Source organism: Lytechinus pictus, chromosome 10 (genome assembly GCF_037042905.1).
Source record: "Lytechinus pictus isolate F3 Inbred chromosome 10, Lp3.0, whole genome shotgun sequence".
NCBI classification, from domain to species: domain Eukaryota; kingdom Metazoa; phylum Echinodermata; class Echinoidea; order Temnopleuroida; family Toxopneustidae; genus Lytechinus; species Lytechinus pictus.
The window spans coordinates 32,415,206-32,442,358 of NC_087254.1; the positions used below are offsets into that span (position 1 = coordinate 32,415,206).

Genomic DNA, 27,153 nt, shown 5'->3' on the forward strand with positions numbered 1-27,153 from the left:
CCACCTAGAGAAGCAAGTCAACACATCACATGATACATACCGACATATAAACGGCTCCTTCCCAGCATGCAAAGCGAAGCTCCAACAAGGATGATGACGATGATGCCAACGAGGGCAACGATTACCAAGAACCACCACTCCTCGTAGAAATTCTTCTGAGCTAGGTTCGTACCAGCAGCTGCAAAAAAGGAATTAAAAAACACCAGAAAATTTACAATATCATATGATTAATCGTAGCCTCATATATAATGAGATGACTTTAATTATTTGTTTTATCTATTTGTTAATGCTACTTGAAATATATCTATGACAATTAAATATCAAAAGATTTCTGAGTTCCCCATATCTACATGTATACTGTTTCATGTCACTAATGGTATCTTATTTTTGTTGTTATTTTAGCTGCAATAAAGGAATTTCATTTGCCTATTTAACATTTTCCTGTATACGGATTGACGATATGACTAGCTGTTGACAATTACGTAAGTGCTCATATTTTTATTTACACTATATAAGGTAGAAATTCATAACAGATGCTGAAAGAAAATGTTATTTTTTTCTTTGAACATCACAAACTTTCTATGCTAGAATGAAATATTTAAGTGACTAACATGAATATTGGTATGCCATTATGAACAAAAGTACTATGTAATTAAAAGTTTAAAGTAAATTATGTATTGAGAAAACTCTTACTAAATACATTTGATCAACAATACTCATGAATATGTGAAGTACTACAGTTCATCACTTTATTTGACCTTTAAACTATATAATACTACTCATGCACTGGCTGGTGTTTGTGTGGTATATATAAGTGCTATTGTGTGAGAGTATAAATCGATACAACAATGCAAAAATATTATATATACGACATATGGGGCATTTAATGCGTAACATCATCACAAAGTAAATGAAAATGAGAGGGGCAAAACTGACATATCTTATTCAGGTACTACACAAATCAGATATAACATTTTACTTGCCGAAATGATTTACTATCCCAAAATAATACTTTGATTGCTTTTTGTGAACCAATAAAGGTTTCTTGGGCTTATAATCACATCAGTATTTCAGAATGCAATTTCCGATATGTTATATTCACAAAGCAGGATTTTAATATCACGATATAATAGCTAGTTCAAAAAAAAAAAAGAGCAGTCACATTACTAAGTACACATTTAAATACAATACAAAAATACTCATACATTCCATTATACTTCCATAACATAGGTGATGTAAAATGGGTGAACATATGTAGGCCCAAAATTCACCAAGGTTATTTTGAATCAATGTGAATTGATGTATGAAATACGTATTAACCATGGCTTTAAACAAAATTCAAAACCACCTCTGTGAATTCGGCCCTAACACTCCAAGAAGTTACTTGAAACAACACTTCAAGATTTTTCACAGAAACAGATAAATGGACAATGTCATTTGGAAGAGGGAGGGTTCAACTCCAAACAGCACACATGGATAATATCCCTTGTCAGGTGCATATATTGAGAAGAAGTCTCAGGTAAAACATTTTTTGACCAAGTTTTTTTATTCTTCCTTTTTCCACCTAAATTTTGTAAATTTCCAAATGTGGTAAAATGTTACATATTTTCTTCAATCCCACACTGAAAACACAAAACAGCATTTCAACTCCGGTGTGTGATTTATGAAGAGTCAAAATCAATACTCAAACTTTTTTTTTTTTTGGGGGGGGATGAGTCCATTGTTATCAGACCATTAAGCAATATTTAGTTTCTGTCAAATCTTGCACTCACTTCCAACTGGCAAACCACACGAGTGCATCATGCACAGCTCATTCCAATATAGTAATGTTCAATATTTCTATGATAGTATAGAATAAGTGACAAGAAAGAAAAAAAAGACAGCATCGACAGCTATTTTTTCAATACCTTCCGTAGTAGCTTGGAAAGAACTTAATGGAGGTGAAGTGGGTGAAGCTATGGCTGAAAATTACAGGTATATGTTAGATAAAGCATGATAATGGAATGATGGGTTAGCACGTAATGAGAAATATATGAAGAGTAAGAAAGGTGAAAAGTCAATAACTTGTATTTTCACATAGTAGGTATATACAAGTGAAGATCTCATTTCTTTGAAATAAAAAGGAGTTTCTCTACTTTCAGAATTGAAAGGAAGAGAAGCAAAGAAGTAGATAATGACCAATGATAATGAAAATAAAATGAATGTCACATAGCAGACAAGAAACAAGAACAGAAACAAAAAAGATGAAGTGATGATATAACGTAAAGAAAAACAAATGAAACCAAATCATAATATCATGGAAACAAAAATATAAAAGAATATCAAGCAAAGGCAAATGTTCAAAGAAGTTGTTACTTCTCATTCTTTAAAACAGCAAAGCAGAAAAAAATTATTTTGCAAACCTGTTTTCTTAGTATTTAATGCAATAATATCCATCAGCCAAGAAATTAATCTAAACAATTTTGGCCTTTGTAAAGAAGTCATCCTCATAGTCACCTGAACACTGAAGAAAGTTTCAGTGGCCTTATTAATAAAAGTGTATTAACCACTAATTTGTGTATTCAAATAAACCATGGATGAATTCAGGGGAGCGTTTCATCAACATTTTCGTCCGACAAGTTTTGAGATCCGACAGCTCTCCATCATTGTGATTGGCTAAGAAGCACTGTTACTATGGTAACTGTCTGATAAAACAGGACTTATCAGGAAAAAAAAAACGTCCTTTCATGAAATGCTCCCCAGAGATCTAATATGAGAAGCCATGTGTGTCATGAAGAGTAGATGTTTGATTTTTCAGATAACCCAAACTACTAGCAATTAAGAAGTATTTCTAGTCGAGTCCCCAAAATGTAATCTATTAAAATTCATATCCCTATCATTAAAAACTGTCTGGGAATGATACAAGTTAGGCTTTCTTAATTATTAAAGCACAATTCTACTATTCATAAAGAAAATGGGAGCTGAGACAGGATCATCATCTTGGCTATCCATAAAAACTACATATAACAATCATAGTTTATGAACTTATTACACCTTTCTGAAACCAGCCATTGATAATATGAGTTCAAGATTAAAAAAAAAAGCATTGTGTTTTCCTAAGAGAAGTCCTCTAAATCCCAAGAGATAATATAGACATACCTGGCACCATCAGCTCTTCACTCAATGCAGGTTCACTGACACTGATCATGCTCTCAGCCATCACACGGAATGTGTATACTGTCACTGGGTTCAGACTGCTGTACGGTATGGAGAACTGTGATTGGTCAGCAGCAATGGTATCGTTGACATCCTCCCATGTATCCTGACCTGTATGGTTGTAACACATTTTGACAATAAATAAGGGGTCTGTTTCACAGGAAGTACCATAACTCTACTTAAAAGCAAATCCCTGAGAAACGTCTCGACTTTGAAAATACAGTCAGACGTGTCTATAAAGGCCACATTTCTCCAGTGGACACTTTCTTCTTTCCTTTAGGTTGCCTTAATATACAGGTTCCTTTTTTAATGGGAGTCAATTTGGTGGCAACTGAATCTGACAGGTTTTCACTGTAGACAGTACTTTTGTCAGTACTTGTTTTCTAGAAGTTGTCCTCAAAATTAGACTCACAACAATTTAGTGTAATGGATCCCCAATCCTTAAAAGATAGATAACCTTCCAGAATTTAACTTCTGCACAGACAAACCAATTTTAACCACATTTTAAACCATTTCTGCACAAACAAATCAACAATTGCCCACGAAAGATACATGGTGTACCGTGAAACCCACTACACTCAAATCCATTTACTTTTAGGAAACATAAAACAAAATTATCAACGTAAATTAGGAATCCATACAGAAGTGACAAAGAGAGCGTTTTATCAAGATATGGCTGTCTGACAAGTTGTCCGATCAGACAAATTTCCTTGATTTTGATAAGCCAAGAAGCAAAGATATCTGACTGTTCTGTAATAAATGTTGGAAAAAATCCCTGGATAACAGCTGCACCAAGGAAATCTATCAAGCAACAACTTATAAATATGATTTATTGACTTTTGTACATTAAGCATCCAATTAACACATTGGCTGCAAAAACAGAGTGGCACCTGTACAAAGCCTGTGGGACCAAGAGAATTCTGTATTAACTTAACTGACCTTTTTCCAGTGATTGTATGATGTATCCGGTGAGAGGTTGATCCCCATAATATACAGGTGCATCCCAGGAAACAGTCACGAAGGAAGACTCTGGAGACAACTGAACATATCTTGGAGATTCAGGGGCACCTAACGGACAGACAGAGGGGAAGTGAGAGAGAGAGGGGGGGGGGCAAGGAGAAAGAATGGTTTGGGGAAAAAAATGTAGGTTATACCCTTACAGTAATTTTTACCTCTATAAGACACATGACAGTTACAATGGCCACAATCCCAAGCAGAAATGGGCCTTATAATTTTGGTCTTCATGTGAGTTTGGGGGGTTGATACCCTAATGTGAAGATCCTAATCATGATCACAAGAGTTTCGGTAATGACTGAAACACAATTCAAACACCATTTTCTTGGGACTTACCTAAAAAAAAAAAAAACAGAGACTACCAAAGGAAGTTCTAGACATGTCTAATCTTGGATTTTGGAGGTGCAAATCATCACTCATCCTTCCAAAAGTAACATTTTGGAAAGCTTATTTGAATAAATTGTGTGCCAACTGCCTTCATATTTCCAATATCAGTTTATAATGATAAGTAGTCAATTGATTTTATCATGCATATATCATAACCATAGTGATTCAGTTTCCGGACAGCAAGAATGATTATGATTTCCAAATTGAATTAACAATCAATTGTTTTTCAGATCGGGAATATCTTATTTACTGGGTACAAGCCAGAAATTGTACTTACAGTACAATAATAGCAATATTGGTTAACAAAATTATTAAGAAAGCCTACCTGCTTGTGGTCCAGTTGTAATATTTTGCCCTCTCCGTGGTCCAATGAAGCTAGTAGTCTCTGCATAGACTTCAAACAGGTATCGTTCTTGTTCACCAAGCCTCTTGGCAACGTAGGAATACTCATCATTGGGTAGGGTCACCACAACAGATGTTCTTTCCCCTACAATGATATCAACGAGAGATTTGTTACTTCATCTTTACATCATGTTTAAGATGAAAACAGTATCACACAAGGAGGGTGGGGATTCATAGTGTTCTTGTGGATGAGGTGATTAGTCTTTGTATTTGAAATCTTTGGGAAGTTACTTAGTGGGTGTTGCAAGGAAATATTTGCTAATTTCTGTTACAAATTTACAATTGCTAGATTTTAGCTGTAGCAAATCAATTTACATTCCTTGTTGCAAGAAACAGATTAGCAATCAAATGCAAATTTACAATTGATTGTAAGACATATGATTGGGAAACACCAATTGATTTGATTGTAAGTTTCTTGAAATGCCCCATTAGATGAACTAAACGTAATGTCATGTAGGTAACCTCGCTCTCTATCTGAAATGATAGGGACGACTTACTAAATACAATGAAACAGGAGCCATTCTATTCAATGTTTTAGGGCCAGTTTAATAAAACTTGTTAGAATAACAAATATGCAATAACAGTTACAAGCTACTGAAATCCTTCAATCTGATTGGCTGATAGTAAATTTGTTATAGAAATTGTGCATTTGTAATTATAACAAATCTTTATGAAATAAGACCTAAAAGTTTCTAACTCTCTTGAATTTCTTACTTTCTTGTGACACAAAACAGTTCCTTCGGCATGAAAATGCAATAGTGCCTTATGCACTACTACCACTATTACTAGCACTTTATCAATATTACATTAATAATACATTAACTGATACTTACACTACAACTTGAAAATTATATTTAAGAATACTGATAAAGTTCATGCTCTCATTTCTTACCATTGATGGGTTCATGAGGTTGATAGAATAGTTTATACTGAGTGACAGTCCCGCAGGCTGATGTCGGAGGACCCCATGATACGTTGAGAGAACTCATTCTCACCTGACTGAATAATAGATGGCTGACTTCACTCGGAACTAGGGACAAACAAGATTTTTATAATTGATCATATTATGAAGGAAAATTGTAAGAATATTGTGAAGAAACACTGAGGGGAAACACCAAACAGGATATAGGGATTATATGACAAATACCTCAGGCTCTTGGAAGGGAATTCAATACAAGGATACCATTTGTCACAAATATTTGGAAATAAAACCTAACAAAATTACCTCCCAGATTTCAGGGTTGTACTGGGACGATTTTTAAAACAGCATTAAATTTAATAATCTTATTAAAATTAAAACTTCCTTTCTTCCCAAATCAAGCCCATAAAAAATACAATCTTTCCCTGAAAAATCAGGAATTTGAAAAAAAAGGACTGAAAATCACCTTGGATGGGCGATTTTGTACACAGAAAAATGTATTTCTACGAGTAAGAACAAGATTAAAAAGTCTGAATTTAGACTTAAGCTTGAAAATTGGCACCCCTGCACTTAAATAATGAGGGGGGATGACATCTTCCTGAAGGACACTCCTACTCACCATCTTCATCTGTAGTGCTGTACTGTGGGGGCGATCCTGGACCATCACCTGCAGCATTGAAACCTTTGACAGAGATGCCATACTCGGTGAAGCAGTTAAGGTCATCGAGGGTTGCTACCATGGCCGAGGCTGGGAATGTTTTGGTCTGCTGGACGATGGTGGAACGCGCCTGGCGGGAGTGATTCTCCCAATACAGTACCTGGTAATAAACATGATAACATGATAATGACCACAGCACAAACAACAATGACAGCCATTTCCAAGTGCAAGAACTTACAATATTGGGTCTGCAGGGACTCCAGAATCAGGTGGGTGCTTCATAAAGCTGTTTGTAAAGTTATGCACAACTTTACATGACTGGAACATGTTCTCAGGGGCTAAGTCAGCTACATAGGTATATCTCATTTAGTGCAAGAAATGGTCACCAGTCATGCATAAAGTCATTTGTAACTTGCATAAAGCTTTGTGAAACACCTGTCAGGTATTAAGAACTATTTCATACTTGGATAATTTGTTTACCTTGTAACCTTGGAGACCACCATTCTGTGATTCCATAGAGGGTGGTACCCATGAGATCTGAAATGAGGATGAACCAGTGGTACTAATGGACACAGCAGAGGGAGGCTCAGATGGAACTGTGGGTAAAAAGAACAGAGAGAGAATTTGAGTATCACCCAACAAATAATATGTAGAAAGGCTCATCAAGAAAGAGTTGTCTTTAAAGACAAGTTTCTGAAAGTACAAGCTTCAATAAGTAACATAGATTGAAGAGAAACAGAAAATGCTATAGAAATGTGGTCGCTATAGCAAGTTTTATTCTATATTTTTAGCCTCAACGCCAAGTATGTCAAATAAGGAGGAACTTGAAGGAGAATGAAACCCTTGAAATCAGCTGAATCCATATCAAAGAGAAAAATCAACGAAACATATTGTTGAAAGTTTGAGGAAGATTGAATGAATAATAAGAAAGTTATGAGCATTTGAATATTGAGATCACTAATGCCATGTAGTTCCTCCCATTGGCAATGCGACCAAGATCTGTGATGTCACACACGTACAACTCCCTCATTACTTTAGTAATTATTTCACTTATATTCTCACTTTTATAGAGTCTATCACAAGGTGAGGTTCTCTTTATGAGAGGACAAGTACAGAGGTTTCACAACATTATATCATTGATGAATTGTTTGTCATATGATTAGAATGAGCAAAAAGAGATGTTTTTTGGGGTTTTCAGTGTCCAAAAGGGGAGAGTTGTTCATCTGTGACATCATAGATCTTGGTCGCATTGCCAATGGGAGGATCTCCATAGCATTAGTGATCTCGACATTCAAATGCTCATAACTCTTCTATTGCTATTCCTATTTTACTCAAACTTTTGTTGATCTTATTCTTTGATTTTTCTGCTTTCACAAAAGCTAACTTGCTCCAAGAGTTTCATTCTCCTTTAATGATTAAACAGCAATTTAAAATATACATATAAAAGAACATCCATACAATGGGTATGTTTAGAAATGAGAAAATTCCACAAAAAGGGTGTACAGGGAGAAAAAAAAGGCAAAAGAACATTAAGAGAGAGAGGAATACAAAAAGACATTGGTTGAGATTGAAATAATCTGTTCTTACCTGCTTCTCCGATGTACACATAGACTGGAACACTGTAGGGTCCGAGCCCTTTGCTGTTGGTTGCAGCCAGCTTCACCTCATAATTCTGATACCTAACTAGATTGAGGAGCTCATACTCGGTCACTCCGGGATCATTAATGTTCTCTTCCATGAAACTGCCGCTGGGTAACTGCCTGAACTGGAAGCGGTAGCCAGTAAGGGGGCCGTTGGTTTGAGCCTGGAGGGGTGATTGCCATGTTACCAGGAGGGATGTGACTGTGATTGGGGTTGCTGTTAATATAGTGGGTGCCCCATCAGGAACTAAAAGAAAAAGAAAAGTGAATTTTATTTTCATCGGTAATTAATGTTGTTGTCCTCATTGTAATCATGTGGTTAATCAATGCCATCACTGTAATGACCATTTCCATCACCACTTATATCATCATAATAACAATCCTCATCAGAATCACCATTATTTTTTTATCTTCATTACCATCAATAATTTCATCATAATCAACCTCTTTCCTTTCAGAGTGGTTGAGGTTATATTTTCTAATAACTCCATATAAACTACTTTGTATTTATTACACTCATGTAATAACTGCAACAACTGTAAAAAATCAATAATTATAGACCACCGGATAGTCAAATCAAGTTGTTCAAATCCCAACAAACTTACTGTCTTGTTCTGTAGTGATTTGATTTGATGAGGGACTCTCTGGGCTGGCTCCAATGTCATTGTACACTTTCAGACGGAAATAGTACAAGGTGTATGGATTCAACCTGAAAAGACAAGATAACAACGTTACACTGCAAGTGAGAATAAGTCAATGGACAACATCATACATGTTATGGCAGTGAGTCCAAACTTTGCGCGTGTCCATACTTCGCGGACGGTCATTATCTAAAAAACTAGCCAATATCCTTAAAATCTGACATCATCAACGTGAAAAGCGACCTAAAATTACCCTTTAGTAAAAATTTCTTTAGGATGAGTTTAGTATTCATGAAAATATTGGCAAAAGATCGGCAAATTTGCCACCGCTAGCGCCCGTTTTGAAGAAATCAACAAGCATCACGATATCACCATTTTGCAAGCAGAAATCATCAAAAATGTGAGTTAAATCTGGTACTAACCGATTCCATAGCATTTTGCCATCAATCTGATATAAATATTTTACTTTTTGAGCTTGAGTTTTTGTTTAAATCTCCACAAAAACTTTGGTGCGCGAAGTTAGGTCACATTTTTTCTGAACGGTTTTCCAGCACAGCCCGCATTTGCCGATCGGAATAGAATTTTGAGATCGCGATACCGGCGAAACCCCTTGACCTACTTTACATTTTCGTCCATGATTTTATAGTTTACGATCTTGCCGTCAATGTGGTAACTATTTCTTGAATTGGTTTTGTATAAATTATGAATATTTTGTGAACAAAATTAAGCCTGATGAATATTTTTGAAAAGTGCGCGAAGTTTGGACACCCCATCATACTAATAACAAGCTACAGTGTTCAACACAGATCTGGAATTTCATCATCTACATAACATTTAAATTAATAAAAATTTATCAGACTACATAATAAATTTTCTCTACATCAACTATTGTTACCAAGTTTATACATTTATCATAGATGAACAGGCAATACCAAGATTTCCCAAAGCCTTGCTCCACCCAAATCAGGGCTCAACAAATACAAAGGACAGAGTTATAAATGCTCCATAAAATAGCTGATTGCAGGACTGACAATGAAGTACAAAAACGCACATTTAATGGTGGTGGTAACTAATCATAATTATATTGCACCTCGCTATATGACAGGTCAGACTAGTCTAACGCCGAGGACATTGATGCGGGAATTAAGCAACTAACTCGGAAACGACCTGGCGCAGATAATCTACCAGATTGAAGAGCGCCAACTTAACTCCAACACCAACCAACCTGACTAGCAAGGGGTTAGATACACCTTCATTTCATCTCTTCATCAGTGGGCAATTCCACAAAATAATTTAACTTCTTGTACGCCCAACTCCCAAATAGTTCTCCATTCTTACTTTCCTACACAAACTATCAAGCCATGATAATCTGAGATCATTACAACTTCTTATATGAGCTAGAAAAGAGAGAAAAATCTTTTAGTGATGTCCTGCATTTAACGAATCAAACACACATATTTTAGGGAATTACCCTACTATATTCCAGTTGAGATCTTACCCTGTTAGTGTATAGGAGACTTGAGAGGCATCCACTATGGTGCCGTGTTCTTCCCATGGTCCAGACCCCACCCGTACATCAATGATGTAATAACGAAGAGGGGAATTCCCATTGTTACCAGGGGTCCATGAAAGGCGGACCTGCCTGCTCTTGATGTGGTCTACCGTGGGTCTGGATGGGGCTTCGGGAGTGGCTGCATAAATGAAAATAATCAAATCATAAAATTACATTTAATAACAAGTTACATTTTAGATACTAGAACCATAAAATCTGATGGGCTGAACATAAATATGTCACAATAATTTAACATCACTCATGAAAACAAGTTTTATGAAAAATGGTTGAGCTGTGTTTCAAGATGACTTCCACTCAATTTGGCTTAACTAATTATTGGAATGCTTCTACAGGTTTAAAAAAAAAAATTATCCATGCAGCACTATACATTCAATTCTCAAAGTGAAACCAAAATGGACAAGACAGAAGTAAAAGGATGCATAATTCAATACAAAACTCACTTCTATTTGTTGTTGTAATAACCAAAGCCGAAGCAGGCTGCCCAAATCCCATTGATGTTTTCGCTGTCACTTCAAAATAGTACGTCTCCTGTGGCTGTAGGCCGGTAACAGTATGCTGTCTGCTGCCCCCTACATCTTCCTCTACAAGAGAAGCAGGTGGACCAGCCAGAAGGCGATGACCAACCTTGTAGGAGAGGTTATGACCGTTTGGAATGAGGGGCTCGTTCCATGTGATGGTGACGGATGAGAGTTGGACGGTAGGGAATGTGATGCCGACCGGGGGACCAGGATCTGTGGAAAAACAAAAGAGCAGGTTGGGTCAGGCATGGCTGTGGGCAACAACAAGAATATTCAACACAGGCTTAAGGTTGAGGGGCAGCTGAAGCCCCCTTGTAGTGCAGAGGCTTGAAGTATTTGACCTTGCTAACATGTTTTTTTTTTTATTTGTTCAGATGAATGACTACGTTTAGCTATAATCCTTCTAGATTGTTTCATGAAAACTTAGTAATATCAGTGCACTGTAACAAAGGTTAGCGATTGATCATGTGGCTGATTCTATGATTGATTGCATTGAGTATTGTGTATGATCAGTTGTAAAAAGCAGCTCCATAATCAATCGCTAAGCTTTATGTAACCGGGTCCTGATGGTTTAATTGTGATGCCAAACGCACAAGGTCAGATACAAAGAAATGGAAATTGTTTGTGAGAACACTTACACCACTCGTGAGTCCTGACCGGCACCTCATTGCCGATGGCGCCGTCACCGACCACGGTATACGCCAGCACCGTGATGGTATAGATGGTGTAGCCTTTGAGGTGAGTTATGGTTGCCTCACGTGAAGTGTTGCCTGGTACATTCATGTACATCAAAATGCCTCCACTCTCTCTAAATATAACCTAAAATGAAAATTAAAGATAAAAAGAAAATGTCTTTTACTTTCTCAATCTCTGTCCTATTCTAAATCTTTCTATGCAGTAGAGCTGTGTTAGTTCTTATTGAAAAATAAGATACAGTTAAAAAAATCAACTCACTTATTTCTGCTAACACTTTTGAAAGTTCATCGCCTTTGTCAGTTTCACACCAAATGATTGAACTAAATGGACAATGACAAAGGTAGGCTTTGTAGTCTAAGGAAGATGATAGAACATGCTTATAAGTAGTGCATCATTGTGAAACCAGCAGATAAGACTTGAGGGGAGTGGGATACAGCGAAACAGATAAACAAATAAGTTGAGCTTTACAAGTACCTCAGTAACAGTGCTTTTGGGTCAGACAAGAACATCCATTGTTTTGTCTGTAGGTTTCTTGATAAAACAATATCTCAAAATGTTTTCCCACTTACCTTGAAGCCTAATATCTCTCCATTTTGATGAATTACTGGCACGTCATTCCATGTGACCAAGATCTCTGAGTAGAAAGTAGGTAATGCTTGGATGTTGGCAGGACCAGCAGATGGGACTAACACAAGATAAATAAGAAATAAGTAATCATCATATCATGCAGTGAAGCCAAATAACTTTATATTTCAGGTCGAATTTCAAATCTTGGTAAAAAATATACCCCTGTACGTCTCTTTCAAGGTTCATCATCATCATCATCATCACCAACACCATCATCATCATCACCACCACCACCATCATCATCACCATCACCATCATCATCATCATCATTATCATCATCACCATCACCACCACCACCACCACCACCACCACCACCACCACCATCGCCATCATCATCGCCTTCATCATCGCCGCCACCACCACCACCACTATCTACTTTCATATCCACTAGCATCACCATCAGCCAGCCCTACCCGCTTCATTAGTCCATCCAGTAACCATTCCACTGGTTGGTCCCACATGCAGTTCATTATACGCCTCGATCCTCACATCGTAGGGCATCCACTCCTCCAAACCAGTGATGACATGGTTATTGATGTATGGACTAGCTAGGTTGAAGAACATCTCCTGCATGCTGGTACCAGACGGCCTCCAGTAGATGAGGTATCCTCCTGGTATACCATTCCATTCAACATCATCCAAAGGCTGTCAAAATGGAAGTTGGAATGTAAAATGAAATCAAATCATATCTCCCAACCCAAACGGAAAAATTACATGGAAAATGGATTAGTTCAAAAGTAGGGAAGGAACAGAATTTTATTGAGGGTGAAGTAGAATTATTAGGAAAATGGGAAATCTTATTTACTGAAGAGCCAAAATCAGATTATATCTCTAAATAAAAACAAATAGTTGGAAGGTCTGTTAATTATCAAATGATTTTGCTGTGATCTTAGAAATAATATCACCTACTTTGCCTTGTTTCAAGAATCCTTCAATGTTATCAGATGAACTTTTGCCAAATCAGTTTTGATTCAATTCATTTTGTTTTTCCTATTTTAAAATGATGTGTAAGTTTACAAGTTTTCTAGAATGTGCCATACAACATTAGAACAACTCCCATCTCTTTGTGAAACTGACAATCTGGAGCATCACAAAATTTCACTAAACATCATTCTCAAATGCTACCTTTTGAGGAGTCTGTACCTTTACATGTATTCAAGCATGCTCATTAGTTTTGACAGATTAAATGCAGTAAAAGAAACTCACCATCCATGTGACTCTGAGGGCAGTGGAATTAAAAGCTCGTGCCCTGGCATCACGAGGAGCAATGGCTGGCGCTGTGGACAAAATCAAATCACATCAAAGAAAGAGTTAGATTTGTAGTTTGCATACAAAGAAACAATATCCTTAAGCTGCCACATGCATCCTTTCAATCCTCAATTGGGATGCTAAGTGCTATATGTGCAGTCAATTAATATTCATTGTTGTATCTATTGTTTCCACTGCCAACATAATAAAAAATTGCAGTATTTTGAACGGCAGACAAATATAATTTCAACTTTTCTGCAAAAGAAAGGTGTATTTCATCCCTGTTCCAACATTTCATTACACAATCAACAGTAGATATAAACATGGCAGAGAACTCAAGATCATGAAAATAGTCTCTTATTTAATTTCATGTCAATGAAATAATAAATTTAGTCATAGATTGTTATAGAGTGCATCCTTTTCAACCTTATATTCAATTATGTTTTTTTTATTCCAAAATCTAAAGAAGATGTAGATATAGTAAAATGAAAGAGGGTTTCAAAGTTAATGGTATTATATACAGTTGAGGGTTATAATAGTTTGAAAGGCTATTCAGTTAGAATCAGAAACATATTTTCTTATCAAATGCTGGTTTACCTCATTGGTAAAATCTTTGGTAAACAATTTCATATACAATCTAAAGTAGATGTAGACATAGTACATTGTATGAGGCTTTCTAAGTCAAAGGCATTGCATACAGTTTGGTGTAAAATAGTTTTGAATAGTTATTAGAATCATTAAAATATTTGCATATAAAAAGATAGTACAGCTCTTTGGAAACCAAATTTCATGCTGTGCAATCTATAGTAGATGTCGACACAGTAAAATGAAAGAGGCTGTTCAATTTATGTCATCAAATACAGTTGAGAGAGAAAATTGTTTTAAAATGCTGGTCAATTACAATTGAATAGGCATTGGCTTATTAAATGCTAGATTACCTCTTCATTACCAGCTTTTATATTGCTTAATCTGTAGTACATGTAGATATACTGCACTTGTTAAATGGGGGATTCATTAAATATAAAAAATTTAGACTTTTATCTCTCTCTCCATCAATTTCCAATTCACATCTATATCCATCAAGTAGATTCTTATTTTTTTCATGAAATCAATTCCATAACAATGTGAGAACATAACAATGAGAATATTAAAACTTTTCAAAAGTATAAAAACATACATGAAACATTTCAGGAATTCCCACAAACAGGGAGCTATAAATACTCTCCAGGAAAAGCCTTTCTAATGTCAGAAAACATGTTTGAAGTAAACACTCTTGATTGAAACGTACCATCTTGTTTAGTCTGTATCTGTTCTGAAGGCTCACTGACGTTGCTAGACCCAGCCACATTGGTAGCAATCATCCTGAACTGATAGTATGTGAACGGCTCCAGCCCGGTGACCTCAACGGACCTGGCGCTGGGGTCTGAGACCTCAAAGATCTGCTCCCAGCGGTCAGACTGACCTACAAGGGCCTGGACGGTCCACAGGGTGATGCCAGCCTCCCCGTCGAATCCTGGAGTGAAGTGGAGCTCCACAGACCGTGACTGGATGGTAGCATCCGGGACGTTTAGGTTGGTAGGTGGTTGAGGGCGCTCTGAGAAAGATAAGGGTCAAAGATTTACTCTTTTTTTTTTTCTCAATTGTATACAAAAAGATCCTTAATAACATAGAACATGAAATAATTCTTCAGACAGTTACATTGAAGTCAATAATTGTAATGCAGAAAAATTGGGAATTGTAAAACAAAAGGGACTACTGAAGTGTCATATGTAGCAAGTGTCTTCAAATGGGTTTTGGAAGTATTAAATATGAGTGATGGTATATAAAGATTGGGAGACAGTTTCATCATTTGAGAGGAGCATATGTTTACCAAGGGTAGAATTTGATTTTCAAAGATATTTCAGCCATCAATTGTCTTCTGATCTACAGAGATTGTAAGATGACCAATTGGCAAAGATTGACTCTATCTTTACTAGTATTTTGTATTTTGATAAGCTCACCTGGTGGAACCCCTGAACTGATGATGATGTCTGTAGTAGGTCCTGGACCTACATTGGTCTTAGCCCAGACCTGGATCAGATAGGTAGTCTGTGGTGTAAGGCTTGTGATGGTATAACTGGTCTCACTTGGTAACCTACTGGCATTGATGATGTTGGAGGTTTTGTTGTGCTCCTGCCAGCTGATGCTATAACCTAGATTCAAAACAAAGAAAATTGGTATCTAAATTGTAATTCATTGGTACTAATTAGGCACACATGTGACCATACTCTGAACCACCACAAACTAATTCATGTCATATTAAGAGTGCAATTTTCTTTTTAACATGCTCTTCTAAAATATGGTCATTGATATGTTTAATTACCAACATCAACTTCCACTGAGAATCTGAACAAAAGAATAAATGTGAAAAGTTGCATAGGGCACCACACTTTAGTACACCTATTCTACTGATCAATTCATAGAAATTCCATAATGCTGGAATGTCTAAAACACTATACTACAGGAAGAAACCTATATAATTTTGACACATCTTGAAAATATTTACACAGATGACTTGCTTTTCCTCTTCAAGTACTTTCATATGTCAAGCCTTCATTTTATACAACATCCCCTCAAGCATCCATTACTCAAAAATAATTCAAAAGAAAAAAAAATAGGAATGTTTTTGTTTACCTCGAAGTACTCCATTGATCTCCTGTGGTTCATCCCATGATATCTGCAGTGATGTATCATATACATTGCTAACACGTAGATTACTCACTGGACCAGGAACTACACAGGAGGTAAAATGAAAACAAGAAAAACTTATATACATACATGTCTCCACAATAAGTAACTGTGAGTAAATTCAAAGGCACTAAAACTGCACATGAGATAAGTATGCAATTTGTTATCAAGAGCAAATGAATGATTAATCAGTAATTCAATTGCAATTAGGGTATGGAAAATGTATTAAATAACCTACTCCTCTGCTAATAAATCCTTGAAACTAGACAAACACAGATTGGCTCCTTAACAGATTGAGAACACTTAAATCAATTTATTGCAACCATTTAAGACAGACACAATAAAGATAGACTTCTAAATGAAGTAACTTATATCTACATTAAATTTAATCTCAGAGAAGAAAAAAAAGATCTGGGACTATAGAAGCAAAAACAGGCTGCAGAGTGAACTGAAAGCAGATACATTCAAATTAAAAAAGAATTCAAATGTAAATCACACACAGAAATAAACATCTGGGAGTACAGAAACTATACTTACCATCTTCAAGTGTCATCAAGGTGACAGGTGTGCTCGGAACGCCATCCCCAGGGTTGGTATAGCAGAGAACAGAGGCTTGATACTCAGTAAACTTCTTCAGGGTAGTGATGTTACCAATGAAACGACTCTGAGCAATGTTCGAGGGTACCAGTTCTACGATAGGGTTGTTCTCCATTCCAGGTTCCCAGGCAAGCAGCTGAGCAAGGATATGGGAAATGAAAAGAAATTAATGATATGAGTCATATATGAACACGTGGAAAATCTATATTTTCAGTGGTATCATTATTCCCTATACGTCTTGTGACCTGTTGAATGACATACTTGCTCCCTCCATAGTTAATTCAGAACTATGATACGGTACCCCCCCCCCCCCACCCATGTAAAATAATTAAAGAGTACAACAAACCCCTTCAAAGACATTTTAGATTTAAGTTATTTTAAATAAACTGTCAAAAATTAAACTTCAACTTTCAGATGTTATAAAGTTTTGGGGAACGAGATACGAATTGGAACATACACATAGCCGAAGAATCAACATTTCATCAAACTTCTGAATGATTTTAAAGCCATTTTTACCATAAGCAAAGTGTTCAACGATAAACTATTTGGGTAGGATTTGTTTATTCGAACCAAAGACAAATGTATACAGTGCAAAAATTAATGTTCAAACCAGAAAATTGTTTCCTACTATTTTTAAATGGAGAACATTCTTAATGGTTGGTGTAGAACAATCAAGTGCACCACCATCATCTCTCAAGACGAACAGATGCCGATGATGAAAATATTACAAAGGGTCAACTTATTGAAAATATTATGTAATCCACAAACCTTATATCCTTGGTTGATACCATTGATAAACTGGACGGGAGGTGAACTGAATAGATACATGAAGGATGTTGAACTAGTCACCATGATATCAACATCCTGGGGTGGTGCCGTGGGGACTGGAGAAAAAAAGACAAAATGAGGAAGAAAATCAGAAACAATTCCGTGAAATTTACCAAATAATAAGGATAAAGGATAACAAATATTTAAAAAAGAGATGCTCCTGATACAAAGATGCCACAATATTGATTGTACTTCATTATAATATGATTAAGCATTTCAGCTGATTTTTCATGAGCTGAGGTAGTATTTTTTTTAATTGATGAGTACATTATTGCACATGTTTGTACTTCTGTATCATAGCGATTGTACATTACACACAAATTAAAATGCTATAAAAGCTTGTTTGAATAATCCCTGATATTTCTATACATGAAGATTTCAACAATAATATTGATGTTACCTGGTGCATATTCTTTTTCAAGATTGTGTTAAAAATAAGTTAAATGTTGCATATCAATTCACCCACCTCCTTCATTGGTGCGGACATCAATAGGATTAGAGTAGGCCCCCACTCCAGCACCGTTGTACGCAGCAACCTGAATCTCATATATCTTCCAGGTGATGAGGCCTACAATCTCATACGAGGTCTGCCGGTAATTGGTGATGTTGTGGAATTGGAATGCAGTGTTATAGCCTTCCATACGCCACTGGACGATGTAACCAAGGAGTGGACCATTCCAACTCTCATATGGAGGCTCCTAAATAGAAGGTCCAAGAGGATATTAGTTCTTTGGTTCTTATAAATAAATAAACTGTTGTGATTTTTTAAATAAATCTATACAGATGATATTACCCAATATTGTGAGAAAGATTAGACTGGACATATTGAATAAGTCTGGTTGCATAAAATAGGCCTATCCTGAAAGGACAAGTCCACCCCAACAAAAAGTTGATTTGAATAAAAAGAGAAAAATCCAACAAGTATAACACCGGAAATTTCATCAAAATCGGATGTAAAATAAGAAAGTTATGACATTTTAAAGTTTCGCTCAATTTCACAAAAACAGTTATATGCACATCCTAGCTGGTATGCAAATGAGGAGACTATGACGTCATCCACTCAATATTTCTTTTGTATTTTATTATATGAAATATGAAATATTCTAATTTTCTCCTCATTGTCAAGTGATACAACGATTAATTCCTCCCTGAACATGTGGAATTAGCATTGTTTAATACTATATGGTTCAGTCAAGTTGGTCCTTATTGTCAAATCTATAAAAAATGAAATAATGTATAATTCAAACAATAAAAAACAAAAGAAATAGTGAGTAATGGACATCATCGACTGACTCACCTAGTTGTGCATATCACTGTTTTGTGAAAAATAAGCAAAACTTTAAAATGTCATAACTTTCTCATTTTACATCCGATTTTGATGAAATTTTCAGCATTATGCTAGTTTGATTTTCTCTTTTTATTCAAGTCAGCATTTTCCTGGGGTGGACTTGACCTTTAAATGGACCCCACATGTTTTACAAGAAAACAATGCAATCACTTTAATGTCTCATGAATGATGGACATTCATGGCACTGACCCCACAATAGTTTCTTAAATACAAGTAAAAGAATATGATATAGCAGCTTGGCATATATTAAAAAAACAAATAAATAAATGGTGGGAGATAACTGGAAAATAGAATGCCACTCGTAATTATTTATAATGCTATAGTCACACCTCAAAACCAAACTTATATTGACTGATAATATTCCATTGAAAATAATGTAATAGCTTTGATTGGTCTAGAGGTGGTTTTGTTGGTTTCATCTCAGCATATGAACTCCGTATCAACGCATCATGTACAGTACATATATGCAGTGTGTATTTTGATGGATGTCTTTATTTTTCTATCTTACCCCAAATTCCACCATGATACTAGAGGTAGATGTAGCACTGGCCCTCAGAGATTGAGGTGGAAGATCAGGTGCTATAGAAAGAGAGAAGAAAACATAAAGAGAGTATAATGAAAATATATCTAGTCTTCATCGTTGAATCGTCAATGTGAAATATGAAATGCTGAATGAAGCAGTACAGGAAACTTAATCAATATTTGGATGGGTCAACCAGGGGCCTAGGCTGAAGGGTCCACGTATCGTTTTGGGTTTGGCAGCAAATGTATGTACACTACTAGGCACTAGACTCCTACCCCCCTCCCCCAGCCCCCAGTCGATCATGATCTACACCTAGGATCAAATTTATCTATTTCAAATTCAAGGAAATTTCACCAAACTTCATCTCTTGATACATCACGTTATTGATCAAGTCAAATTATTGCTTGGTAAATTCAGCCCTATTTATGACAAAGCACACCAAGTTTGATTAATCTACCATTCTTGATGGACATCCGTTTTGTGAGACTTACGTTCCTCTGGAAGATGGACTACATTGCTAGGGTTGCTCTTCTCGCTCATCCCGATGGCATTCTGCGCCCTGAGCCTGTACTGGTATCTCCTTGATGGCTTCACACCGGTGACTGGGAACTCATTAAGAAGAGGGTTGATAGTTGCTTCGACCTCAGTGAAAGCAGAATCTACAGGGGTAAATCAAAGAACAAGGATTAATAATGTCAGAGCAATGGGTGATTAAAGAAGGCAGTTGAAATAAGACGGATGGGTGGAAGGATAGATATATGGCATTATCACTTTTTGATAAAGCAAAATGAGGAGTGAGATTGTGATTGAAAGAACTCGTGCATGAATGATAACATCTCACCCTGAATCATCACCTCATAATTCACAATTTGTAATAAAAATAATAAACAAGTTGTGTTGTTCTCTTATTGGATGATTTTACAACACAATACTCAGGCAACTATGGGGGTTGGGTTACCAGCAAAGACCAGTAGTCAAGATATGATGATGACCATCACTAACATCAATGTCATATTTATCATCATCATCATCATCATCATTATCATCATCATCATCATCATCACAACCACCACCACTGACAATTTACCAACACCATCACCACAAACATTATTAATTCAACGATACATACCATCTTCTTTTTGTTCCAAGATGTACCTGATGAGGGGTGAGTTACCATTAAAGACCGGTAACCAAGAAACGATGATGGTCCTGGCCTGATCCATGCTCTTGACTGCTGTCAATCCCTGTGGTTGATATGGCACCTCTGTAAAATCAAAATCACAAATAAGTTACAAAACGATTCTTCATTTCTTCTTAAAAAATTATCTTGTATGTCTCATGTGTGTACAAATAATGTTCTATCATCATCATCATCATCACCGTCACCATCACCATCACCATCACCATCACCATCATCATCGTCATCATCATCGTCATCTTCATATACCTCTGATTTACATAAAATGATTTTCTCACTGATTCCCATCTTCCTTTGTCATTCACCTGCCAGTACACAGCAATTTCATCCCAAAAGGAATAAAAGTGGTGGTTAAACTTATATCTAAATGCCACTACTCTACAATCAAATGCAAGTTCTTCATATGGGCTCATGAATGGCTAATAATTTAGTTACATAAGATAACCTTGGATTAAATTGATTGTTTTTTATATGCAGTAAGCCACCTTTCCACATTTGTTATTTATATAGCTTCTTTTTCTTCTGTCCTGAATTTTCCATTATCCATTATCATACTCACGTAGGACAGTCAAGTTGGCGCTGCCATGGTCATCCCCAGCCACGGAGGTCACCTTACAGACATACAGCCCCATGTCCAGTGTATCGGTGGACATGATGACCAGGGAACCGGACGCCAGGATGATGAACCTTCCATCGGGTACTATCACACCACCATCCTGCATCCAGGTGATGGTTGGTGTTACCCTGGAGTCATGCTGGACCACACAGGTCAGGGTGGACGTCTCCCCCAGGATGGTCTCCACGTTGGTCGGCCTCTGGGAGATGATGGTCCGTTCTGTTGGTTTGGGCAAACAAGTGCAGGATTGAAGATTAAAGGTGTGGAAAAGTTAGGACAAAAAAGAGACTGAAAACCTCCTTTAAACAAAAACCTATAAATCTTTATTTTAATAATTAAGATTTTGTTAAACTGACAACTTAACTGTTTGTGGTAAGAATGATGAATCTGAATTGTAATTTATTGTGTCTTTTTTTTGTCTGTTTTGGTAGATTGCAGGCACGTTTACAATAACTGAAATCTCTTGAGCCCAGCTATTTTAGAATTATAAAGCTGAAGGGGAAGTGGGGCTGAATTACATGTATGTCTATATTTGGAACCACGTACCCAGTAAATTGTAAATTAAGTCTCAAAAGACAACAGTTGGGATGATGACAACGACAAGTATGATATTTTTGTTTTCTTTTTTTTTTTTGAAAGGGAAACGGGGAACTTACGATAAACAATGAGTGAAGCAGAAGCACTATCCCTATCCAGGGTGTTGGTCGCTACGCAGGTGTACTCTCCAGAATCCTCCTTGACTGCCTGCTGTAGGAGCAGGTTTCCGAAGGTCTGAAGAATATAACGGTTGTTGAGCTGAAAGGTTGAACTCAGTACCAGCTGGCCATCTGAAAAAGAAGGAAAAAAAAAAAATGGATTGAGATCAAGTCTTGAAAAGAAATGAATATACATTCCCACACTTTTGAAACTAAATTGCTATTCTTGAGCAAGAAGAACGAATGGGTCATCAGAGAAAAAGGAAGAATAGAGATTGAGAGCAAGTCTTTGAGATGATTACAAAGGACAAAAACACAACTATCATTGAGGCAGATAGCTAAGGTTTGGACCAACTTGATACTTTATAAAACAGAAGGATACAAAACTTTCTTTCAAAAGCTGTTCTTACAAAAAATATATATATGTTTAATGTAGTCCTGGGACATACATGTAGTGAATGCCGAGTTGGAAATTAGGACTTGAAACTACTAGCCATCCTCAGAATACAATCAAGAGGTAATCAAACTAACACTTTATTTTAAAAGTGATCAATCAATCTTGAAATACATAAAAAAACATCCCCAAACAGAAGATTTTCATACAAACAAGATCCTGATTTTAAATACCACCAATATATCATAGCCCTTAAATTCTTATATTTTTCCTTCAAATTTTCAGGAAGTCTGGCTGAATAATACCTTTATCCTTATTACTTATAGTACCAGCTGTGCCACACATGAAATTAATTGTTCAAATTGGAAGAAATGTTGCAATTTCATCCATATGTGATATGTTTCTTTCTATTTTGAATGAAATTTTAAAACTTAATACAAGTTAATCACATACATTTGAAGCAGGAAGGAAGGGCAATTCTGGGTGGAAGGGAAATTAATTATTTTTAAGAACAGAAAAAAAATAAAGTATGCAGGTACCTGTAAATCCTCTAAAATGTTTATAAAAACATATGGTATTCAAGGAGAGTACTATTTCCTTGACTAATAGAACTCCTAGTCCTAGGTATAAAGCTACTTAGGGCTCGTTCACACATACATTGATACAACAATCAACATCTGTGTTTAAAATCAATGGTACATGTATACAAGAAAATGCAATCAAACTGACTGGTCACATTCTTTCAAAGTGCAAATCTAAGTGACACAGACAAATTTGTAACATAAAAACTTTTTGACAAAACTTTGAAGATAATTTTTAGATTAAAAATTCATATTTTATTAAAATGAGTGTGAATGCAATGAAAGTGTTGCTCAGTTTTGTGCACTGATGAATGAGGCTTATAAACATGTGGTTTTCAAGGATAATACTATATCTATTACACATAAATTCTCAAATAAAACTGCTTATTGAGCTTTCCCATTATTTCAAAATGATACAAATTGATCAATATGAGTTCAAAATATTCATAACACATAGTCAATTTCTACATCTATACCAATCAAGATGTTCCACTCAACTTTAAGTTATAAATCATTACATTTTTCAGTAAATGCAACTCTCTATTTTCTGCTTATTATTATACTTTCCCTTTAAATCACCAAGGAGTCATGGCCGTTATGTCACAATGGCAGCCATGCAAAGACATGGTGGAGATTCAATACTGTCATATCTAATGGTTAGGAGTGCAAAGTAAAAGCACTATCATTGAAATCTTTCAAACTTGTTCATGAGCAAGTTCAAGACAACTGGTTGACACAAAATATATATATCCCGATATCTCCTTCTTTAATAGAGTACTCAACAGAAATGATACAAATTCAGTGTCTCGGCTTACTCGTAACTGTTCTTAAACTGGTGATTATGTAATGTTTACGGGCGAGGAGAGTATCATCTTCCCTCTAAACCATGAATCATCGTCGGTGGATGCATTAATACTGTGCTAAAATACGTACAGATACATGTACATTAGTTTGAGTACTGTGAATATTCCACAGTATTATATTATTATCAAGGATTGCCCCTCAGATATCCTACCATTAGAATTACAATGAAATATATCTGGGAAAAAAAACATTTAGACCAATCATTTGTGGGTATGCACTAGTATGTGCAGAACATATGGCCCACAAGCTTAATACTTCATTCGTGATATTTTAATAATTTCTTAAATCTATCCGCAAACATAAATTATTGGGTGCATTAAGATCAACCGTTTTATCCACACTTCAGTCGCATAACCAGGGGCCAGTTAAAGAAAACCTAGCAATCATCAAAGAAGAAAATCTTAACAGTTGATTGCATTGACCACAATGTACAGTCCATAGTGAAAATCAAGCACACGATAAATTGCAAACCTTTGTGTTTTGGGACCCATAACTTATATTTATCTTTACTGGCGTAATAAAATCAACAAGGGCAAGTGATTCGTAGTATCAAATGTTGACATTTTTGACATGGCTGTCTATCTTTGCCTTTAATGGTACTTAGCCATGTAATTATATCTCTATGTGCAGGTATGTCATGGTTGAAGTACTCAGAATTGACATTTGTTGACATATGATACTGTCAAAATACTGCTGGAACCTTAATATAATTTTGAAACTGGAGCTATGTGCCTAGTTTTAGACATAAGTAATTGAAGAAGACATTGAAGAGCAGAGTAATGAATGATTAATTTGTAAACTATCCTATACCTTCTGGAGATAAATCAATTTGGAAGAGGTTTGAACTTCTCTTATTGGGTACATATTTGCAAGAGATCAACCAAACAGGTTCCACTCAAACAGCTCGATAATAAACCTTGGTAATATTACATTTCAAAATGATTAAATGCAGTCTATGTGATGAACTTTTTAAATTGAAAATCACTAATAACAGGTATCCTTGTCTTTGGAGCTACTCAAATGACTCTTACTAATAATGAAGAATGTGAGCTGGGCTTGAGTGACACATCTGTCTATAAAGTGTAATTTTCTATGCACATCAAGACTCCATTATTCATTTTCCTTTTCCCTGACTATTGGAAATTGTATTGGATAATCTCTTCATATCACATACCACATAAGTGTTTACTATAACATTGCCATAAGGCAACCCGTTACCACATATGCATCCAAATAATGCCTTATATCAATGCTTACCTTTCTCCCAATGTATGACAGGGTTAGGAGCACCCTCTGCAGCACATTCCAAGTAAGTAGTCTCTCCTTCTAGGATTGTGGTGTCATTAGGAGTCAAAGTGATCTCGGGAGCAATTTCTGGACAGGAGGAGAAAAGACACAATGATATGACCGAATAAAGTTTGTAGTGATCTCCATGATAATCATCATTTGGATTAGTAGCATATCACTATGAATATATCATTATCCTTAAACTCATCCTAATATAATTGTAATTTGTCATCATCATGATAATCCTCCTCATAATCACCATCATGTCATCATCAACATCATCATCATCATTGTTATTATATTAATATTATAATATATTATTATTTTGAGAATATATCTCTTGTCATTATAAGCAGTGTGTTGACTTCAAAACAAGAATTTAAGGAGGAACAGAAATTAGCAAAAGACAATAGTGTGAGCAAAAGGAAAGAGCAAGAGAGAGATTGAGATATCTCCCCTCCTCCACTTCGCTCAGTCGCTGCTTGTGATTGTGTAGTAAAACCTACCATAGGGTGGACATGTTAAAATCATCATCATCATAATGATCATAAATATCACAAGTACAACAAGCATTCGTTAAAATCATCTGCATCACTGGGGATCATTTATATTACATGGAAGCCTTGGGGGTATGATTGATTACTACTCAACCACAAAAGGAAAGAAATTACAAATCTGTCTCACCTTGAACATGTAACCATGTATCTGCAATCTGTTCTCCTACATCATTGATTGCCTGACATTGGAACATACCACTGTCATTCTTCTCAAGATTGATCAGTTTCAAACTACCATCTTCTTCCATCTGAAATGAAATATAGAAATAGACTCGTCTACACTAGCCAGAGAAAATAGTCTAGCAATTTCGTTTACTAAAAATAGTCACAATCATTGCCACCACCATTGCTGATCCTACTAAGGACCCACCGATTATGCATCTATTTACAAGCACAGCATAAATGTTGAATTCTATAGTTAATGTATATATATATAATCAAACAGCTTGACTTTTGCTGTGTGGAAAATCTATACTTCCTGACCAAATTAATATTCAATCACTATTCAGGCAGGACCACTTAATTATGTTATAATAATAAAAAGGGATTGATTGACTCAAAGATGCATGCATCAGCAATCGTCATCTTGGAAGATTCTAGAACCATCACATAATTTTCCTGACAAAAAAAAACTATGGAATTACTTTCATATTTAATATTTACTTGAATTAGTGCCATTGTTTAACAGAAGCTTCCCTTTCCAAAAAAAAGTTTGGGGGGCTCTGAATCTTAAATGACTCCAAAACCCAAAACATGGAATCAATGCCATCAATTACTATGATTATTTATAGACATACCCTGTAGCGGTTGTTGCCCATTATGGCGATATCAGCAGCATTGCGGAACCACTTGATTTGAGGGGTTGGTACTCCTGTAGCCATGCAGGGGAGGGCGATAGTATTGCCTGCTGCTTCTTGGGTCTTCCTCTCCAATCGACTGGTTATCCCTGGTGCAACTGATTGGTGGAAAGAATAAAGAGCAATAGTTTAGGATTCATAACCTCACAGGAAATATACTTTTTCTTATTCATTGTATAATAATTAGGATTCTCATAATGTTGCTTAATGATTTTACTGATAATTACTTATGTCTGGCATGATGCGGCAGTGAACTCTACATACACGCCTTGGGTGTTTGCATGTTTGTCTTTCTTGTGTTAGTCAGAACAATTAAAAGATGTTTTTCAAAAAGTACTGTTCAATACTCGAGTCTTGACTACACTACTTACATCATACATGCCAGATATGTTGTACTGTAGGTCTTATGTGATTTTGAGTAATTTTGAGCCAAATGATGACTTTGCCCCATTAATCTAATCCCGTCATCAAATGCATTTAGTTTTCAATTTTAAATTTCATGAAGAAATGAAAACCTATAGTGGATACTTAAAAAAAAATCACCTTATGATATTTCAAAAATC

General features: G+C 35.9%; 1 protein-coding gene across 1 annotated transcript in view; it reads right to left on the minus strand.

Moving 5' to 3' along the window:
* LOC129270507 (protein sidekick-2-like) overlaps positions 1 to 27,153 on the minus strand; it is a 76,427-nt gene that overhangs the window by 8,872 nt on the left and 40,402 nt on the right. The window contains exons 7-35 of the mRNA XM_064106097.1: positions 26,531 to 26,688; positions 25,861 to 25,981; positions 25,147 to 25,263; positions 22,012 to 22,182; positions 21,299 to 21,574; positions 20,671 to 20,805; positions 20,033 to 20,200; positions 19,527 to 19,597; positions 18,137 to 18,368; positions 17,611 to 17,726; positions 16,783 to 16,978; positions 16,192 to 16,290; positions 15,519 to 15,710; positions 14,807 to 15,112; positions 13,477 to 13,547; positions 12,684 to 12,915; positions 12,213 to 12,328; positions 11,586 to 11,766; positions 10,870 to 11,160; positions 10,355 to 10,547; positions 8,821 to 8,924; positions 8,163 to 8,462; positions 7,056 to 7,171; positions 6,537 to 6,735; positions 5,891 to 6,028; positions 4,922 to 5,083; positions 4,135 to 4,263; positions 3,139 to 3,306; positions 41 to 178 (exon numbers count right to left, since the gene is read on the minus strand). Coding sequence (XP_063962167.1) covers positions 41 to 178; positions 3,139 to 3,306; positions 4,135 to 4,263; positions 4,922 to 5,083; positions 5,891 to 6,028; positions 6,537 to 6,735; positions 7,056 to 7,171; positions 8,163 to 8,462; positions 8,821 to 8,924; positions 10,355 to 10,547; positions 10,870 to 11,160; positions 11,586 to 11,766; positions 12,213 to 12,328; positions 12,684 to 12,915; positions 13,477 to 13,547; positions 14,807 to 15,112; positions 15,519 to 15,710; positions 16,192 to 16,290; positions 16,783 to 16,978; positions 17,611 to 17,726; positions 18,137 to 18,368; positions 19,527 to 19,597; positions 20,033 to 20,200; positions 20,671 to 20,805; positions 21,299 to 21,574; positions 22,012 to 22,182; positions 25,147 to 25,263; positions 25,861 to 25,981; positions 26,531 to 26,688 — 4,896 coding nt within the window. The remainder of the gene's footprint in view (positions 1 to 40; positions 179 to 3,138; positions 3,307 to 4,134; positions 4,264 to 4,921; positions 5,084 to 5,890; positions 6,029 to 6,536; positions 6,736 to 7,055; positions 7,172 to 8,162; positions 8,463 to 8,820; positions 8,925 to 10,354; positions 10,548 to 10,869; positions 11,161 to 11,585; positions 11,767 to 12,212; positions 12,329 to 12,683; positions 12,916 to 13,476; positions 13,548 to 14,806; positions 15,113 to 15,518; positions 15,711 to 16,191; positions 16,291 to 16,782; positions 16,979 to 17,610; positions 17,727 to 18,136; positions 18,369 to 19,526; positions 19,598 to 20,032; positions 20,201 to 20,670; positions 20,806 to 21,298; positions 21,575 to 22,011; positions 22,183 to 25,146; positions 25,264 to 25,860; positions 25,982 to 26,530; positions 26,689 to 27,153) is intronic.